At 39.0% G+C, this 18,233-nt stretch overlaps 1 protein-coding gene across 1 annotated transcript in view; it reads right to left on the reverse strand.

Annotated features, from left to right (window-relative positions):
• PTPN13 (protein tyrosine phosphatase non-receptor type 13) overlaps positions 1-18,233 on the reverse strand; it is a 112,393-nt gene that overhangs the window by 76,396 nt on the left and 17,764 nt on the right. Inside the window, exons 2-3 of the mRNA XM_041489254.1 lie at positions 11,111-11,230; positions 3,288-3,457 (exon numbers count right to left, since the gene is read on the reverse strand). Coding sequence (XP_041345188.1) covers positions 3,288-3,457; positions 11,111-11,225 — 285 coding nt within the window. The 5' untranslated portion in view covers positions 11,226-11,230. The remainder of the gene's footprint in view (positions 1-3,287; positions 3,458-11,110; positions 11,231-18,233) is intronic.

Below are 18,233 nucleotides of genomic sequence, written 5' to 3' on the forward strand. Positions count from 1 at the left end.
CTATCCTATGAGATCACAGAGACTGAGATCAAAGGAAAAAGAAGGAATCAACAAAAGAATATAAACATTGAAAGCAGTTCCTTAATCTATAACTGATATTTGAAGGTACAAATGCATTAACCATTACACATATAATTAACAATTAACATATCTTCAACATAATACACTCATCAGTACAAGGAATAAAACCTTTAAATACTGCAGAATTAAGAGGACAAGCACATGCTGGCTCTGTAGGTGACTGTCAAAACAGGTAAGTGAAAGAAAGCACAGTTTTTCTAAACTGTGTAAGTAATATACACTAGTCATGGCTCTTTATACCATGTTATTAGTAGTATTTATGGTACTTAAAGCAACAAATGTATTGAATAATTCTGAAGGCAATGAACAACAATTACAAGGACAGCAATAAATTAAAGCTCACATAAGTCAGCCTCCTCACCAATTAAAAGCAAAACATCTTACTTAAATTCTAGATATATAAATTGACAAAAATCTGAACAGGTTAGGACAGTAGTCAGAAAAATGCATCAAGAGTTCTAAGTCAATGCCACTGCCCTATCCAATCAGAAGCATTCTTTTACAAATACTGAGAAAATTGCTCTCTATCTGGTTTATCATCCATTACCCTTTCAATTGAAAAGCTACAAAGTCTTCCTTACATATCAAGATATACCACAGCTACAGAGAAAAAGGTGAATATGCTTTCATGGCAATAATGAATGCAAAAAAAACCTTTTCAGAAAAAGCTAACACAACACAAAAGACATGAAAACAATCCAGAAAAAGCCCCAACCAAACAAAAATGGAAGTTTCCCACCTCTTTCAGTCCCCCAATAATGCAAGAACAGCAATTACAAAAACTATTATAAAATTAGTTAATTCTAATTAGAGACACTGTCATAGTCCTAAGCCTGTCAGTGTTCAAGAAAAATTAGGACAATGGTCAGATACATTTCTGGGTTGCAGTCTTTGGAATCTGGGGTTGGACTTGATGATCCTTGAGAAGCCCTTTTAATTCAGGGTATTCCATCATTCTATGATTCTGAGCTTCAACATACCCAAAGACATTTCCGAAAATGAGATGTGCAATCAGACCTCTAAACTAAAACTTTCTACTCTACTAATCTATCTGAAAACATCTTTCAAAATAAAAGCATTTGTTCAAAAATTCTAATTAATGTTTGTATTATACTTAAAATATGTTCCACAATATATAAATCAACACGAAATTAATTTCCCAAATCAATCACCCTTCTAATTTGCAATGGTTTGGTTACTCTATTTCCAATAAGCTTGCAATTACCTCAGACATATTTCGGAATAAAATTGACTGTGTGTTTTGGAATCAAAGGGGTATTAATTTTATTTTTAGTATATCTCCTTGAATACACTGTTAATTTGTATTAGCAAGTACAATCATAACTGAAAAGACAAAGGCAACCCTGCCACTGTCTGACACAAGGCCTTAATAAACAAGGTATTTTTCTGCCTTCAGCAGCTTTTAGTAGAACAATCAAAAAGGAAAACACCAATGATTTCCAGTAAATGAATTCAGTGAACTACAGCCAGTTGTGACAGAGGAAAAAAAAAGTTTAAACGTGTCAAAAGTTACCACAATCAGCAAAGCAAGATCTGATTCTGTGATCTAAGAAACACGAAGTCAACATATTCCTTACAAAGAACCAGTGTACACCTGATACAGAGTTTAACAGGAGTGCACAGGGAAGCAGTCAAGACAAGAGGGATGCACATATAAGCTATTTATCTCCCTTACCACCTTCAACTAATAAAGCCATAAAAGGACACCAGTTTTGTACAAAGCTATGTTTCAGGGGGCTTCCTTTTTCCACATCATCAGCTAAGTGGATCACCTTCCACTCAGCAAGGAAGGTTATGCTGACACCAGGGCAGACATTCACACAGCCCCAGTCAGTGAGGATTAATCAGCCCTGCACAAGTACAGAGTGCCAGCATTTGGTCATGGCCTATTGACACGCTCTGTGTTGGCATTCACAGGCCACAGAGGCCCCTCTGAGTGCTTCCTTCCTAAAGATTAAGAAACATCACAGCATGGCTTTTCATAGTAACAGTCCTCCATTTATTTCAAAAAGACAAAAAGCAGCATATTGAATACTGGCACAGAACAAAGAATGCAATCAGCTCTGACAAAGATCACAAACTTGTCACTTCAGAACTATTTTTTCTGCCATTTTTAAAGGCCTGTTTTGTACATTTACTTCAGAGTTGGCACTAGAGGTAACATTACTGTCTTCAAAAGTGTTGTCCCTCTTGAAAGCAAATAAACAAATCCAACAGTATGACTACAGGATTTGGCAGCTGCATCCTACATAACTGAACCTGAGTCTTCACGGATATCAGTGTTATTTTTACTTCTCTGTTAAAATTTTCAGCCTAGGTTTCTAATTCTTTATAGTTTTGCCATAGACAAAACTGTGAACATATTTTATTATACCATTAATTTTGACAATATGCAGGGCAAGAAGGATGTCTAAAGGGCTTGGAAGTAACTGTGGATTTTCAGTAGATGTTTGGTGATATAGCCCTGAAGAAAACTGACTATACACAAAAAGCTGCTAAAACAAAATGTTCAACACAGAAACACATGTTTTAATAGTCCTTGTGCACACAACAGCAATTGATGCCAATACCACTTTCCTCTGAAGTAAGAGCTGTTTCTTCCTGGAGGAACACTGCCAAATGTCATAATTGTTCCCAGATTACAACACTGTCTGTGGCTAGCTTCTCTCTAAAGATTATTGATCCAGGGAAGCCAAGGAGATAGAAATAGCTCAACTTCCTTTTCACTCCCACTGCTAAGTATCTTTGGCTAAGCCAAGGGAATGGTTTTCTGAGTAAAGTGTTACCATTCACAACAAATTCGTGTCAAGAAGACAGCTGAGAAGATAATAATTTTTACTGTACCTGTCAGTGACCTAGAGGAGACCACATATACAAACCTTACCTGTGTGAACATTTACCCTTGTGAAAGAGTTAAAATGGAGAAGTGGAAATTCTGTGAAGCCATTGCCCAAGTATGTACATGGCCAGGGCTTGTACAGACTCTTCCTCACAACTGCATGCAACTATAATCACTATTCCACTTTAACCAGAAAAAACGAAGTAGGAGGATCCCTCTCCCACCTCACAAAAGAAATTACATGAATCACAAACCATGGGGAGACAAAAAGGATGGTTTAAAGCTATTTTGTGAAGGGATCAACAACAAAACAGCAGAGCTGTCTGCCAAGGAAGAGGCACTGTACCTTTTCAACATCTGACAGGGATGACAGCGAGTGGTTCTGCAGAACCTCTGGTGCTGTGAACGCTCGCAGGTCTTGTTGGGACACATTTTCATCAGTAAATGACACACTGCCAGATGGAAGCAACAGGAGAGACCACGGAGAAATGATGAATCCCAGAGCAGTAGGATCAGCTGTAATTGAAAAGGGAAAGAAAAACAAAAACCACCCTGAAAATGAAGCAATGTTGTTTGATGCCCTTGCTGGATGTTAGTTTATTATCAGCCTACATACTATTAGTGGAAGAGATTCATGCTTCCTTTTCCACCTGTGGTGTTTCATAACCACAACAACAACCTCAATTTTAATCACACTGGGGAGTAACACCTACCTTTTATGACTATTCTTCACTATTACTCATAACAGCAAACTCAGGAAGAGCCTGCTAAAATACTCACAAATTCCCTGTCCTGAAGTTATTTCATTTATGTTACAGGTGACATATAAAATGTTCCCTTTCTGCAGTGCACATGTCATTAAGGCTAATTCCTACAACAGGAATTCCATCCCAAACTCCATTCCTACAATGGAGTTTGCTCCTATCCTAACATAGCACTACTGCAGCAGCAATGCCTGGAAGAGAGTCGACAAAATTAGTGAAGAAGGAAAATACTCATTAGAGTGGCTAATAGAAGGGGACAAAACAAAAGAATTTTGGGGCACAGAAGTCTTTTTTAGTCTAAAGTGAAAAAACATTACAAATTTCAAAACAAGCACTGAAACTGCAGAACCAAAAGTAACCAAAATATGCAATTTGTCAGTTAGGTTTTTGATGTCTGATGATACTGCTGTCAAACTAACTTTAGAATAAAGAAGGCCACTTTTTAAGTCAAAACATTTTTTCTACACCTCAAACATGAATCAACCCAGTTTCACTGAAGGAGGCATGATGTTTTACTAAGTAAAACTAAAAGCTAACGTGTATTTTTTCATAGGCAAAAAGGCAATAGCTCTGCCTTCTGCTACACAATATATCAATGACCTGAGGAAACATGCATTTGAATAATATATCCTTTTCCCTTGACATAGTAAGCAAAACCAGCAGAATAATAATTTCCTCCATTAGCACCACCACTAACATTTTCCATTCTCCAGCTCAGGATATTCCTACAGTGCTGGTTCCTAGACTGATGAACTATCTGGTAATCTAGAATACTTCTAATCTCCTAGGAAATGTATTAAATTACTGCTGGCAGGTATCAGGTGTAAAAGGATCTCCCAAGTAAGTCCTTCCATTTTCTAACCCCACTTCCTCTGAAACAAACAGGACAAGTGCTGATTGCTGTTGTGGCATCAAGTTCAGATGCTAGAAAAAAAGAAACAAAGATGGACAAGCCATTCCTATTATATGTAACAAGAAAATACCACTTTATATAGCAAAGCCTCCAAAAACATTTTCAGGAAGACTACCTTAGTTGGCCTTTAACTTTCAAAAATTATCCTGTGGGTAACTACTGGATTCTGCACCACTTTTGTGTGTATTCACCACTGATATAAAAACCCTAAACAACCAACATCTTATAATATTTTAAGATTTCACCTTATGAGTCCCAACTCAGGAATCTTAAGAAATGTAGAGGCTTTAATCTTAATTTAACATTTTATATAACAAATACTTGAAAGACATAAAAACTATTCATATTCTGAAACATACTGAGACAAAAAATTGATTTAGTTTTGAGAATTAACCCCCCCAAATTAGTCTGATGTCTTCCCAATACTAATTTCAACAAACTTTGGAGCATTTGTCCTCTATAGAGTCTGAATTTATTGATCCACCCCCACCGAAGAATCTTCATGACCTGAAGCAATGTAAAACTAATGTGATATATAGGAAGTTTAGAAAAAGGACTGATTTTGCCAGGCTCGTTTTACTGATATTTTCTCAGCTTCCTCCTTCAGTAGCCTATAACTTATGTAGCAGATCATAGTGCCTACATCACAACTCCAGGGAATCTCATCTAGTGTTATGAAGGATGAGGATAAAACAATTAATTCTTCAGTTTCTTCCTTAAGGCATGCATCATGAGCCAAAATAACTATCTCAAAGCTCCAACCAGGTAGATATACCTAAGGAAATACTTTTTAGTAACACTACTCTAATGTGTTTGCACCATGGATAAAAAAGTAGCAAAGATGCAACGCATCAAACAGCCAGCAACTATAGGAAAACAAAAGAAACTACTTTCCAGTGATAATATTCATGTCATCTTCTGTTTAGGCTTTCAGAATAATTTACAAGAGCAGTAAGGGTAACATACTCCTGAAAATACTGAGGAAAATGACAAAAAACCATAAATAAACCAAAAAAACCAAACAGGTTTCAAGCCCCTTTTTTAAAGGCACTGGAATTCAGGTTATGGCTCCTGGTCAATTTTCTATCCATTGGGCTTTCAACTGTGCTAGAGCTGCCAGCCTTCTGAGTTAACTCCTGAGCTATGCAACTCGGTAACAAAACACTTGTGAGAGCACAGCATTTCAAGCAGTGCCAAGGCAGAGATAAATAGCGTGGTCTTACTTGAAGTGAGAGAGGGAACTGGCTTTAAACACAATAAAACCAGAAATAATCTTCAGCTACAGAGCATCTGCCAAACAAATGAGAGAGGGAAAAAATCCTTTATGTGCTTTAACAGCATACAAATAGTCTAAGATAAAAAAGACCCACCACATTCTAAGAAACATGAAGACAAATATTTGAAATAGATCTATTTTACATTATTGATGGCAGGTAATTTTGAATTCCCAAGCTACAGTCAAGTCAGTCCTTCAGGATCTTTTTCCCCCACTTCTCTCTTAAGCCACAGCCATTAGCACAGAGCACACAGACACACACACGTCTGAAAAGCACAGAACAACCCAAAAATATACACAAGGTTTTCAATACACATCTTTGTTTTCCTCTATAGCCCTCACTGAGACAAGTAATCTGAAAATTTGTATGCTCAGGCCAGGCTGGAGGCAGACAGACCACCGACTCCCCTGCAGCCTGGCCAGGAAGCCTGCAGGATGATGCCAGCACACGGGACCACTTCTGCTGGAAATCCTCTCATCCTTGGGCTGGCACAGCGTGTCCCTGCATGCCTGCTGTGCAGGGCAGGCAGCACTGCAGCATGTCTGCTCCCTCTCCCTTTGGCACCAAAGGATAGGAGAGCTCTCACGGGATACTGAACCCCTTGGAAAACTGAGATGTACTCTTTCCTGAGGATACTGGAGCAAGAAACAGGGTGAATAATTAGTTTCTGAGATCAGTTTCTGCGCCTGAGCTGCCCCACAATCACACAACACACTTCACTTCACAGTCGTGCTGACCACATCCAGCAGAGCTCTGCCAAGAGTGCAGAGTCACTAAGTCTCTTTGGTGTGAGTAGGGTGGGTGGAGGTGGAGGAAGGGATGAGGAATAGAAACTAAAAACTTTTTAAAACCCCAATAAAATTACAAAAGCCCAGTCTCTCTCCTTCTCAGCAACCAAAAGATCAAATGTCACCAGATGATGAAAAAAGAAAAATCATTCCCCAACAGTTACAGGCAAAGGGAAAAAGCAATCATTTATCACCTGCCAACAAGGATGAGCTAGGAAATGAGGATTTGGGTTTTTACCCCTACGTATTGTATTTTTCTTCTTGTCAACCAAACCAATGAATTTCCTACTCCATCCCAACTAGGTCTGTGATTACTTTGGACTCGCCACTAGTCCCCACCAACACATTTCACACTTTGCCTTCCTTCTTTTCATTACACTTACTCCAGCAAAGCAACTACAGTAGTTTGACTGTTAGCAAGATTTACAGGTCCCTGAAAACCATAATCTTCCTCCTTTACATCCACTGTCACATGATATAACTTTTCTTTACAAAAATAATTTCCCATATGCAAATTTGCAAGACATTCAACTTGCAAAGACTTTCTTTCTTTGCTCAACCTGTCTTTTTAATATCAGACTCACTTTCCCCCTTCTCTTACCCCTTCCTTTAGATACATGTCTCCAAACTTAAGGTCCAATTATTTTCAGAATCCTCAACGCACACTTTAGAACAGGAGTGGCCTAAGTGACATACAAAGGCTTTCCCAGTTTCCAGTTTAGATAAATCTTTTCCAGTTAAACCTAGCAAATTAGAGGGACGCCTGTTTTATAATTCTCAGCAGCAAGCGAGCACAGCATTCTCCTTATGCTTATACACTCACATTTGAGATTACTTCAAAGACTTGTTTCTTTGACCTCATGGAGTTCTGAGTGCAAGATACAGCACGTCTGAAACAGCTGATACACCCTTTCAACAACAAAATAGTTATTGCAGATAATTAAACAGATGTAAGAGAAGGGCAGGTCTGGTATCGGCCTTTTCAAATCTCCAGATTAATCTCAACATCACCAGTGCAACTGATGTCAGATCTGCAACTGAGTCCCAGATTGCCTTTCTCCTTCATTTAACAGCTTATAACGTGCTGACAACACAGCTACCAGAGCTGATCTTCTAAACTGGTGATTAGCAACTGGGCACTTCAATCTAAGCTTACATTTTTTTATAATGATAGAAATAAATGTGTGAAGTATTTTTAAGGAGTTCAACATCTCTTAGAACCGTAAATACAAAGAGGGATAAAAATATGCACATTTCTGTATCTGTTGCTGAATAAGGTGTGATGTGATACACAGTTAACCATGAAGACAATGGATCTCCATCCTGTGCTTCTCTTATTCAGTGCTTTGATGGCTAAGAAGATAGACTCACTAAAAGATATGCACAACTTCTATATATCGAGAAGTCCTCAAATCTGTAATAGAAGCTTGTTCTGGACATTTTTTCTAATTTCCAGAAACTAGCTTAAGTAAGAAATTAATTGAAGAACAGATTCTCAGTTGACTGAGTGATAGCAAGATTCCCAACTTGAAACAAACTACCAAAACTCTACCAGGAACACATACATAAATAATTACTTGGGCTGGTAATTCCTTTAGGTGTTTCTGGTTCCTGGGCTGGTGCGGGGAGGCTGCCAACAGATGGCAATTTAAGAGTTAGCTATTTCCACAGCCTTTTTTATCCCCCTCATTTCAAAACAGCTGGTGCACAGACCATTGAACAATATGCCTAATTTAATTTATTCTGAAGAAAAAATTTACAAAACATTCAGCAAAGCTTTATATTTTGTTACAAAACGGCATGTTCAGGGACTCCAGGACTCCATACAGGGAGGAAGAGCACTTTTGAGAGCTGGTCAAAGCTGAACATGCTGTCATCTTGCAGAAGCTAAAAGCATACCCTATCTCCCTTGGCCCAGGAGTGATCAGTCAGTTCTGAAGAATTTTGGAAACTCACCCTCTGCTGTAAAATAGCTCTTCCACACCAAATGCATGGAAGAAATGGGCCTGAAATTTGACCAAGGAAAACAAGATTTCTTCAGAATCCCCTGTTTGCTACAAGCCCTCCACAAATAAAAAGCAAAATTGAGTCAGACAAGCCTAGAGGAACCTCCACATTTTCTATTCCTGCACATCAACACCACCTTCATAAGCCAGCACAGAAACTGATATTCAAGATGACAAAAAAAGTTTCAAGATTGCTTCCTGAGTGAAGACAACCTTCATTAAAGACTGTCTGGTTATCCAACTCTTGCTGGGAGGAATTAGATTACCTTTATCAACCTTTGCTACCCAGAAAAGCTCTTTCATTTGAGTGTCTCTTGAAGTGCATTTTACCAAAGGCTATATCCCAGGTTAATTAACAGCATGCAACTGAAAACGGTTTGCTGAACTAGCAGAAAAATAACTCAATAAAACAGCTTCATCTCCAAAAAAGAGACAGATTCTTCTGGCACTGATTTTATCTGAATTTGTGTTTTGGTCTTCATGGATAGGAAGTAAGATCAGAAGCTTCTGCCACCTAGCCAGTCTTGGCTGGCAAACATTCCCCTGCCTTAAAAACACATATCAGAAGTCCTGGGGCAGATTTCTGTTTTGTGCTCTCATCTTTCAGTACTTGTTCTTCTGAAGGAGAGCTGACTGTGTTCTCATTGTTGATGCTTGCATGCAGTCTTCAAAAAGATTATGGTAACTTTTCTGCACTATTCTCAGGACAAGAAAGGATGAGTTCTTATTTTCAGTAGATACTCCCTTCTAGAACAAAATTTAGACCTAGGATAAAGTTTTAAGTGGAAAATTAGTAGTGAAACCACTACTATGTGCTCATACAACTGTGATCTTGCAGGTGGATTAGAAGATGGAGCTCCATGTGTCAATTCCTGCAAAGTTTACAAGAGTAAACCTTTAATCATCCAAGATCCCTCTTAAGTCAAGGTCTTAACAATCTGCCCTCTTAAAAGAAATAATTCTTCTGACTGTCTCTCAGAGACAACAAAGGGTGAAAGAGAGGAAAGCAGATGTCAGCTTTCCTTTTCTTGCAATATGAGAAGTAGCAGGACAGGTCAGTTGCTCAAACTGCAACAACAAACTCAGCATTCTTAATAGGGAAAGCTTTTTACTACACAAAGGCTGTGAGAACACTGTAAAGGGAAGAAGGTAAATTTGAATGGGATGTCAAAACTACCTACAATTCACCTGGCAAAAAATATGTTGGAGAAGTTGATAAAATTCATATTTGTAAAGCTAAGTCAAGTGTGATCAGAGATCAGGCACCATATAGCAGTTTCTGCCCACATCTGCCTTCTCTGGAGCCTGCCAATTATCGAACAGAAACCACTCTCAGAGACTGTGCAATACATAAGACAGAGCCAGTGTCTGACTCAACAGACTGTCTAAATCAAATCTTGAAAAAACCAGCCCAAAATAACCTAAATGTTGAATCTTGATAAAATTCTACATCAAATGTTTGCAAAACATACAAAATATTTTGCCCTAAATAACAAAGATGTGCCCCTTGCATAGTAATGTCGCAAAACAATGAGTATTTTCAAAGTGTGAGCCTTTGATTTTTAATTAATAAAACTGAATAAGCTTACATATGCATGCTCAGATATAAAGAGATGACACCCCATAAAGGTACTGAAATACTAGGATGAATCATGGGAATATATACGTCATCTGAGAACAAGTTAAAGATGCTACTGAAGTTCAATATTTGGGTTAAGCATTTATTGCTATTAAAAAAAATAGCAAGAAAGGGAGGGAAAGGCCTTAAGGACTTGCAGATTTTAAAGAAAAGAAAGGGAAACATAAGGAAGGGGAAAATTTCCATATTCAGACCTAGTGCTAAAATGTGTATTATTAGCAGTATTGCAGATGCTGAGCTTGGAGCCTACTGAGGTGGGAGGAAGAAGAAATACTTCTACTCCTTTGAAGTACAAGTCAACGCCACATTCCTTCAGTAGCTACGTAGGTGCTGCCACTTGCATTTTGGAGAATCATACCTAGCCCTCTGGTGAAGTTTTCTGTTTTTCACCTTTGAGACAAAATCTCTTCAGAGCACACTGGTCGTGACTGCACAGTACTGCACTCATTTCCGTGTGCCCTTCAATACCAAAATGCTCCAGTGGTCTCAGACTTATTTATCACTTTTTTCCTATGTTTCCATCTCACTCCAATGGGTCTAAAATAATTGAAGTTACCACCACAAGAACTGGGATGTGCCACAGGTTCTGGCAGAACATGAAGTGAAGGCTGAAAGCAACCTTTGGGCTGTGGTGCAGAGAGGCACTTACCTAGAGACAACCTAGGAGCAAGGTATTTTTTGGGTTTAGAGCCCAGGAAGGACAAGGCAGTTTACTTATATGGCACATTAATATAACTAAGATGTTTCCAGTTCTGTATTTATCAGTCTTAAAAAGTGCTTACCTTTTCTGAATAGTTCTTGAAGGCTCTCTGCACTTTGATTCAAAATAGCCCATATTTCCTCTTCTTGCAATGGTCCTCCCCGAACCTCCAGAGCCTCTGCTAGTGACACATGCATGTTACCTGGGAAATAAACAGACTGATGTAAGACTAAATGACATTTTCTTCTCCGTGCATGCAGTATTCAAGTAGTAATAACTCATGTTCAACCCTCAGTCACAAAAATTCTCAAGCATTAGCAGAACCCACCAAATATCGATAATACAAAATGTTCCCTATGGTAATAAAGAATTTTGAGCACCTACTGCAGAAAAACTCATGTTAAGAATATAATGATACATATTAATATTGTAGGCTCTACATCCATAAATTCAACAAGCTAGCATTAATTCACAAACTGTGGGCAAGAGCTTGCTCTGTTAATAAAGATAACAGATTGATCAGTAGTTACAGGTTTATTAAAATAAATCATCTATTGACACGACTTTGACAGGTTTAAGTCAGTGAAGCTGTTGTTAGAAAAGGAAGCTCTTCCTCCTTTCACAGAGTTGTTGATAGTATTTCATGGCCATATTATGAGAAGCACTGCCTGCAAATATGCACACAAGCAAAATAGCTATGGAACTGATAGATAGCTATGGAACAGCTTCTCCTTTCAGGTAAAACCCACAATAAAACTGTTAGCAGCACTCTGCATATTACATCCCCAGAAAACAAAGATTTCTTTGCCCAGATAAAAGAAGTTATGCTTCGCTATTTTTTGAAAGAGCTAAACCACCACACTACAATATAATATTCTGTTGTCCAAAACCATTTGAAAACCAAAGACTGCATCCCTAAATATTCTGGCAAAGCAAAGCTTCAACCGTTCAACAAGCTCAGGAGCAAATAAACCATGTGTCTGCTAATTACTCCAGCTTTCTATGGAATGTTCTCAGATTGAGCACTCATGCCAATTTCTATTTCTGATTAGGATGCAGCTGCAGTGGCTTCTCTCCATACTTCTCTCCAAAGCCCAGAGAATAAAATCTTGAGGTAGTGAGCTGTAGTAAGAGCCTAAGGTATACTGTGACTCACTGGTAAGTTTGTTATTTGTCTCAAAGGCTCCAAAGTTGTTGCTGGAAATGGAAAATACAATTCCAGAAGCAATACTTATGGTCTGGAGACCAGTAATTGATACCAACAGTTTCAGATGACCCAACGGTACTGCTGGAAGCTCCTGCCCCTTCCTGTAAATCACCTACCCAGAGCCTCCCCATCACACCATACAATCCTGGCTCAGGCGTAGGATACTAACCTAACAAATTTAAAGAGGAATAGGCTTACAGACTATATTTATTTTCCTAACTGTTTAGGCAGGTTTATGCCTTCCATGTGTTTTTAACTACAGATAACCCACCTAAACACATATAATGGCAACATAAAAGGCTGACTATCCTGCAGTTTCTAACTGAAAACATGGGGTTTGACAATACTTGCTAAAATACTAGCTTTTTCACCCAGAATTCCATACTACTACTCAAAAATTACATATTGCTGGCTGCTTCTCAGCACAGCTTATTTTTCCTTATCTCACAACTTGCCAGTCTGCAGCATTCAATTACTGTGCATATTTACTAAGCCAGATATATTTTCAACAATTAATGTTCAAAAGTCATCATTAAGAGAGAGTAGAAGGGAAAGCAGACTCAGATACATTTAAAAGAAAGATGAAATGTGAATTCCCAAAGAGAAAAATAAATAAACCATGAAAATGGCAAGGTAGGGACCAATGTAGACTTGCAATAAATGGAAGGAAAACCAGAGAAAATTGTGCTTTCAGTCAGCATGAGATTCACATACACCAGGCACAGAGTGAGTGTCTGGTCTCACTGTTCCAGAAAATTCTGTGATTTCATGCCACTGTGTCAAATTTCAGTAGGTAAATCTAGAATGAAGCTGTCTGGATTAAAATATCTCATCTTCTCCTAGGGACTAAAAATACATGAACTCCAAATGAAAACTTTCTGTGATAAATATTCTAAAGGAGAATGCCAAGCATAAGAACAACAATCCCCTCTCCATCACCCCAAATCCTTCTCTGCCACTTCCCTTTTCCCCATTCTGCAAAATGTTGCATCCTTTCAGGTGTGATTAAATAGTGTGGACTGTTCTGTAGCAGATACAAGCCAATTCCCTATTTAACAACACAACAGAGACCATAAGCATGTCTGCTCAAACTCCCAAACACATTATATCAACAGTAAAAGAATCCTACAGCAAACAATTTCTTGATCACAGTACGAAGCAATATGAATATACACACCCAGCCACCCAGGCCTCTGCTGTAGCAGTGCAAGCAACAAGATCTGCTTGCATTTTACAGATAGCAGGAGCTCGACAAATAAAAATCAAACACAACCCAACAAAACCAAACTATGATTTTGAAAGCCCAAGCAAAATCTATCACAAAACCAGTCATTACCAGCACAGCCACATGCAAAATGCCACAAGCTGGGATTTGAGTTGTACTCTCATTGAAGCAGATCTGTTTCACTAACTGTTTTGGTAACTTTCTCTGTGACTTTTCTTCCTCAAAGTTATCTTTAGGCTGCAGTGCTTGTCTGTCTCAGCAATGGGCAGAGCAACATGCTGGTTATGAGGATTAAAAAACCTCCCACAAAATGGTTCTCTAGCACCAAGGAACTGACTGAGGAAAGCTGGGGGGAAGTTGCTCGCAGGAAAATGCAAGGCCAGGTTTCTCCACCTGCCCAGCCTACCTGTCATCAGCCAGGCACCGATCTGGAGCTGACAGTGGAAGTGCCTGGCTCAACACATATTTCTCCCCCACCAGTTTGTCTGTCTTGGATGTTTTACACAAGAAGACATTTGTAGGAATGCTGACGTTTGCAATGCACAACTCCTCCAAATTCCCTGTCTCCTCAGATTCTGGGAACCCTCAATAGTGTGTGGTCCTATGTGAATACAGAAACCTCAAATGTTCAATTCATACAAAAGCTTTTGGTTCTATGCAATACCCAAACATTATGATAAATTGCAATATAAGGACTATATGGAGTAATTTTTCTAAGAGAAAAACATTTGAAGTTTTTGTAGAATACCGTATCAAAATGATGTTCCCGGCAGTCTCTGTGGTTTTCAGTGTTCCAGGTTGACCAGCAAAGAAATCTAGATGTAAAGTTCTCTATGGACTCATAGTTCATGTCAACCCATTTTTTTGCTACAAGTCCTTTCCCCGTCTCCTCTTTATCCAAGAAAAGCAAGATCTGGAATTCTGTGCCCTTGTAATAAGGATGGACAGACTAAAGAACATGGAAAGGTGCACCTTCCAAGGATGAGTTCACTTCCCCTTTTCTTGGGGCAGAATTATGATGGCTTCTTAATACAAGACAACAGGGAGATGGGATCAGAGTAGACAAGTCTCAGGGTTAGGTGGTATGAACTCCACAGGAACTGCTAGGGCATGGAGTACTCACACACCCAAAACTTACATGAGATCACAGCCACAGGACATCCCAACAGGGAGAGTCACACAGCAGAGAGCACAACACAGTGTAGGAAGGCAGTGGACAAATTAGAACACTGGAGGTGCATAGACATGAACCTGACAGACTGCTTGTTCTGGGGCAGAATTTACTCCCAGACCACACAGGAATACTATTTCCACAGGAAGGGAGTTGCATTGTATGGAGACAACTTTAATGCTCCAGGACAAGAGAGTAAATTCAGGTGTAAATCATTTGTATTAACAAGCTCTGGGTGCAAATTTCTTGGCACCATTCAGCCCTAAGCCATGCAGGCAGCACAGTCACGGGGAAAAATGTTGCCTAAGACAGAGGCCTCTCCCATATTTCACTTTTTGAAAAGAGCCTGTCTACCTCCTGAGCACCAGCTGCCAGCTCCTCCCTCTAGACAGACAGCTCACACACTCCCTGGTGAGTGGGATGGGGCTCTGGCTCTTGCCTGAAAGCAAGCTCAGTGACCTCCTGGCTTTAAAAAGTCTCATTGCAAAGTCCCGGCAACCCATGTTAAAAGCACACCACCTAAGGAACATCCAGACAGTGCCTACCCCACCAGGCAGCCTTCCACGTGCTCTGTCCCAAGGAGGACAGAAAGCACAACAGGAGCAGCCCTTGACAGAGTAATTCTGTCAAAATGACTGTTTGCAAGATATATACTTTTGTCCCTACCACTTACAAAGTCTTCACTTTTTAACTGCTTGTGTATGCAGAAGTTAAGTGCTTAGAATTCTCATTTCCCCCAACCACCACCATTTCTCCTCACACATTTTAAATTTTAAATTGAAGGTCTCCAACAGCAAAGAAGAATTTGGAAAATTTTAAAGGCCGTTCTTTCCAAATTTTATTGAACTGTCGCCAGCCAAAATATTAAGAAGCTTTTGCCATAACAGTGATTATTAAAGACTGTAATACAGTAATTTTTGTCAAAAAAGTTCCTAGAAACAATAAAAGTTAAAAGGCTAAATTGCTTCAACTTAACTGATGCCTGACACTTGGTGTTTTGGTTTTATTAACATATCCCTTGCTTTTTTTCCTTACCTTGTGCATCAACATTTTTCCCCAATGTTGTAATAACTTCAGAACAAAAACTTTTAGTCAAAAGCTGTACTTTAACATCAGCTAACTGAAATGCCTGCACTACCTTGCACTTGATATTTCATAGGAATATGATGCCAAGAAACATGAAAAGCAACTGCTCTGGCATACACTCTGCAGGTGTTTTTAGATGTGCAAGAAACAGTGAAAAAAATCTAGAATAACAAAAAGTGTTAGCATTTCTCAATGATCATATAAAATATCGTGATATTAAATTTTATCCTTTGACAAAATTTAAAACAAAGAGGAGAGAGCAAGAAGGCTCTATATGCATACAAAATACTTTCAGTGGAGAAAAAACCCACCTTATTTGTCCCATGTAAAACACTGTTAGCTGACCTTAACTGTCCTGAATATGAGCAATATTGCCCCCTTGCTCCACAGGGACACTTAGGCAAAAGGTGGCAGGTTCTGAAGAGACTTTTCTCTTAGCAGATGAGCCAAGAGCCCCTTCTTGGAGGGGGCTTCTTCCTCTGGAGATATAAATGCCTGGAGGCAGAAGTACATTTAACAAGACAATTCTATCCAAGAGAACCTCTTAAAATTCACCTTTTTCATGCCATGATTAGCTGCCTGAAAATAAAACACTGACACTTTCATTCAGCACTCACTGAAGCCAAAGTGCTTTCTAAAAGCACTAGAACAGGCACAAGTCTCTGACACTAAACTGGGGCTAGACCTGGACAGTTTCCAAAGTCTGGTCTCTCCCATTTCAGAACCTGAGCACCTTAAGCCATTACCATGCCCTGTAATTTCAGAATTCTAGCATCTATCCTCTTTATTTACATTGGCCCACATCTTACACCCACAAACAAGATCCGGACTACATATACCAATTATTTTATCCCCAATAATACTGTTGCTGAAACTGGGCTGAAGTGCAAAACCCTGGAGCCAAGATAGAAAGCTTGCACTTCAGTAGCCTTTGAAACCTTATTTTCAAATCCACACCTAAAAAGTGGTTTTCCTATAGCTGCAGGTCCAATTTGCATAGACTATCCAGAAAATAAGGCATTATTTGCAAATAGTCAAGTCAAGCATGCAATCAAGTCAACCACACAAGCTAATCAAGTCAACTGTGCTTAAAGAGATTTTTTCTTTTAGAGTCCTGCTCTCATGTTAATTACTGCACATTATTCTCAATTATTGTCTTGAAGGATAAGGAAAGAAACCCTTGTGTCATATCCACTTTTTTCATTTCTCCTATAGATACAAAGAGAGGGGACACAGCCCCACAAGATCCAGCTACCATTTCCCCCCTCTTTTCTAAAGTATTTAAAGAACTGCGAGAAATCAGGTGAACCAAAGTTTTTGGGAAAAAATCCCACAGTCCCATGGTGCTTTTCATTCAACCTGAGACCATATAATAATATTACCTTAGCACTATTTTTTCTCTTTCATCTTAGAGAGACCAGCAGAGATTGTATTACCACCCAAGTGTTTCTCCCCTCTTCCTGTTATGGAATAGATTAGCTTCTTGCACTCACATATTTTCTTTCCATGTTCTCCTCTTTCTCCCCCACAGCAGACAGGATGAAATGTCAGCAAAACAAAAATCCCATGCTCCTGGGCAAGTCCTCAACCTATACCAAGTTTCTCTGAAACTGCATTTCCTCTTCAAACTGACAGCTTGCTGCTTGAGCTCAGATCTCCTAAGTAAGGAACAGAAACTAGCTCCAGTTTGTGAGAAAACACAATATGGAAACACTCCCAGAAGTATAAATCTTGGCTTTTATCTCAGCATACACAGATTAACAGATGAGATGCTAGCATTTCTCCTCCCAAAGCCTTAAATCAGTACTATATTCCCAGATCTGGAAGACAGAAAAATGTGACACACTGAGAATCTTGGCTTGCAGCTCCAGGACAAGCAGTGTTTATTTTACTCAAAAAGCGCTTTCTTTCTTTCTTTCCTGGAAGGTGGAAAGAAATCAGCTTTTGGCATTGGCCTGAACACACAATGGAAGACAAGCTAGGGTTAGTGTTGACTCCCTCCTTTGCTCTTCTGTCTCCATCACCAGAACCAGATAAACTTGTTTATCTGAAGCTTCGTGTTAGGCAAACTAGTAAAGCCAGTCCAAATTGCATATAATGATCATGAAAGTCATGTTTTCTAGGCAACTGCAGAATGCTTTTTCATACATGAGGGTAGCTGATGTTTCACATTTGATATTAAAATTTTATTCAGAAGAGCATATAATTATCACTACAAAGTAAGCTTAATCCACATAAATCGCAGCATGATTCTTGTATCCCTCTCTTTGTTTAATTGTCAGTGTAAGATTCTTGGGCAACTCCCTTATTTTGCTGTTGATCTGCTCCACCTCAGAGAGGGCACGTCTCCTTGATGCATTTCTCATACTTGCAACTTTCATTTTAATTGCTAAGTAGCAGCAGAAGACCTGTGACTAAGGTAAGCTTTAGGAAAAAAAAAAAAAAAAAATCAGGACTACAAAGCAGCTTGGCTATAGTGACACTTTTTAAACACCCTCATTCACACATAACAAATT

This window comes from Pyrgilauda ruficollis, unplaced genomic scaffold (assembly GCF_017590135.1).
Source record: "Pyrgilauda ruficollis isolate IOZ18807 unplaced genomic scaffold, ASM1759013v1 scaffold91, whole genome shotgun sequence".
Taxonomy (NCBI): Eukaryota; Metazoa; Chordata; class Aves; order Passeriformes; family Passeridae; genus Pyrgilauda; species Pyrgilauda ruficollis.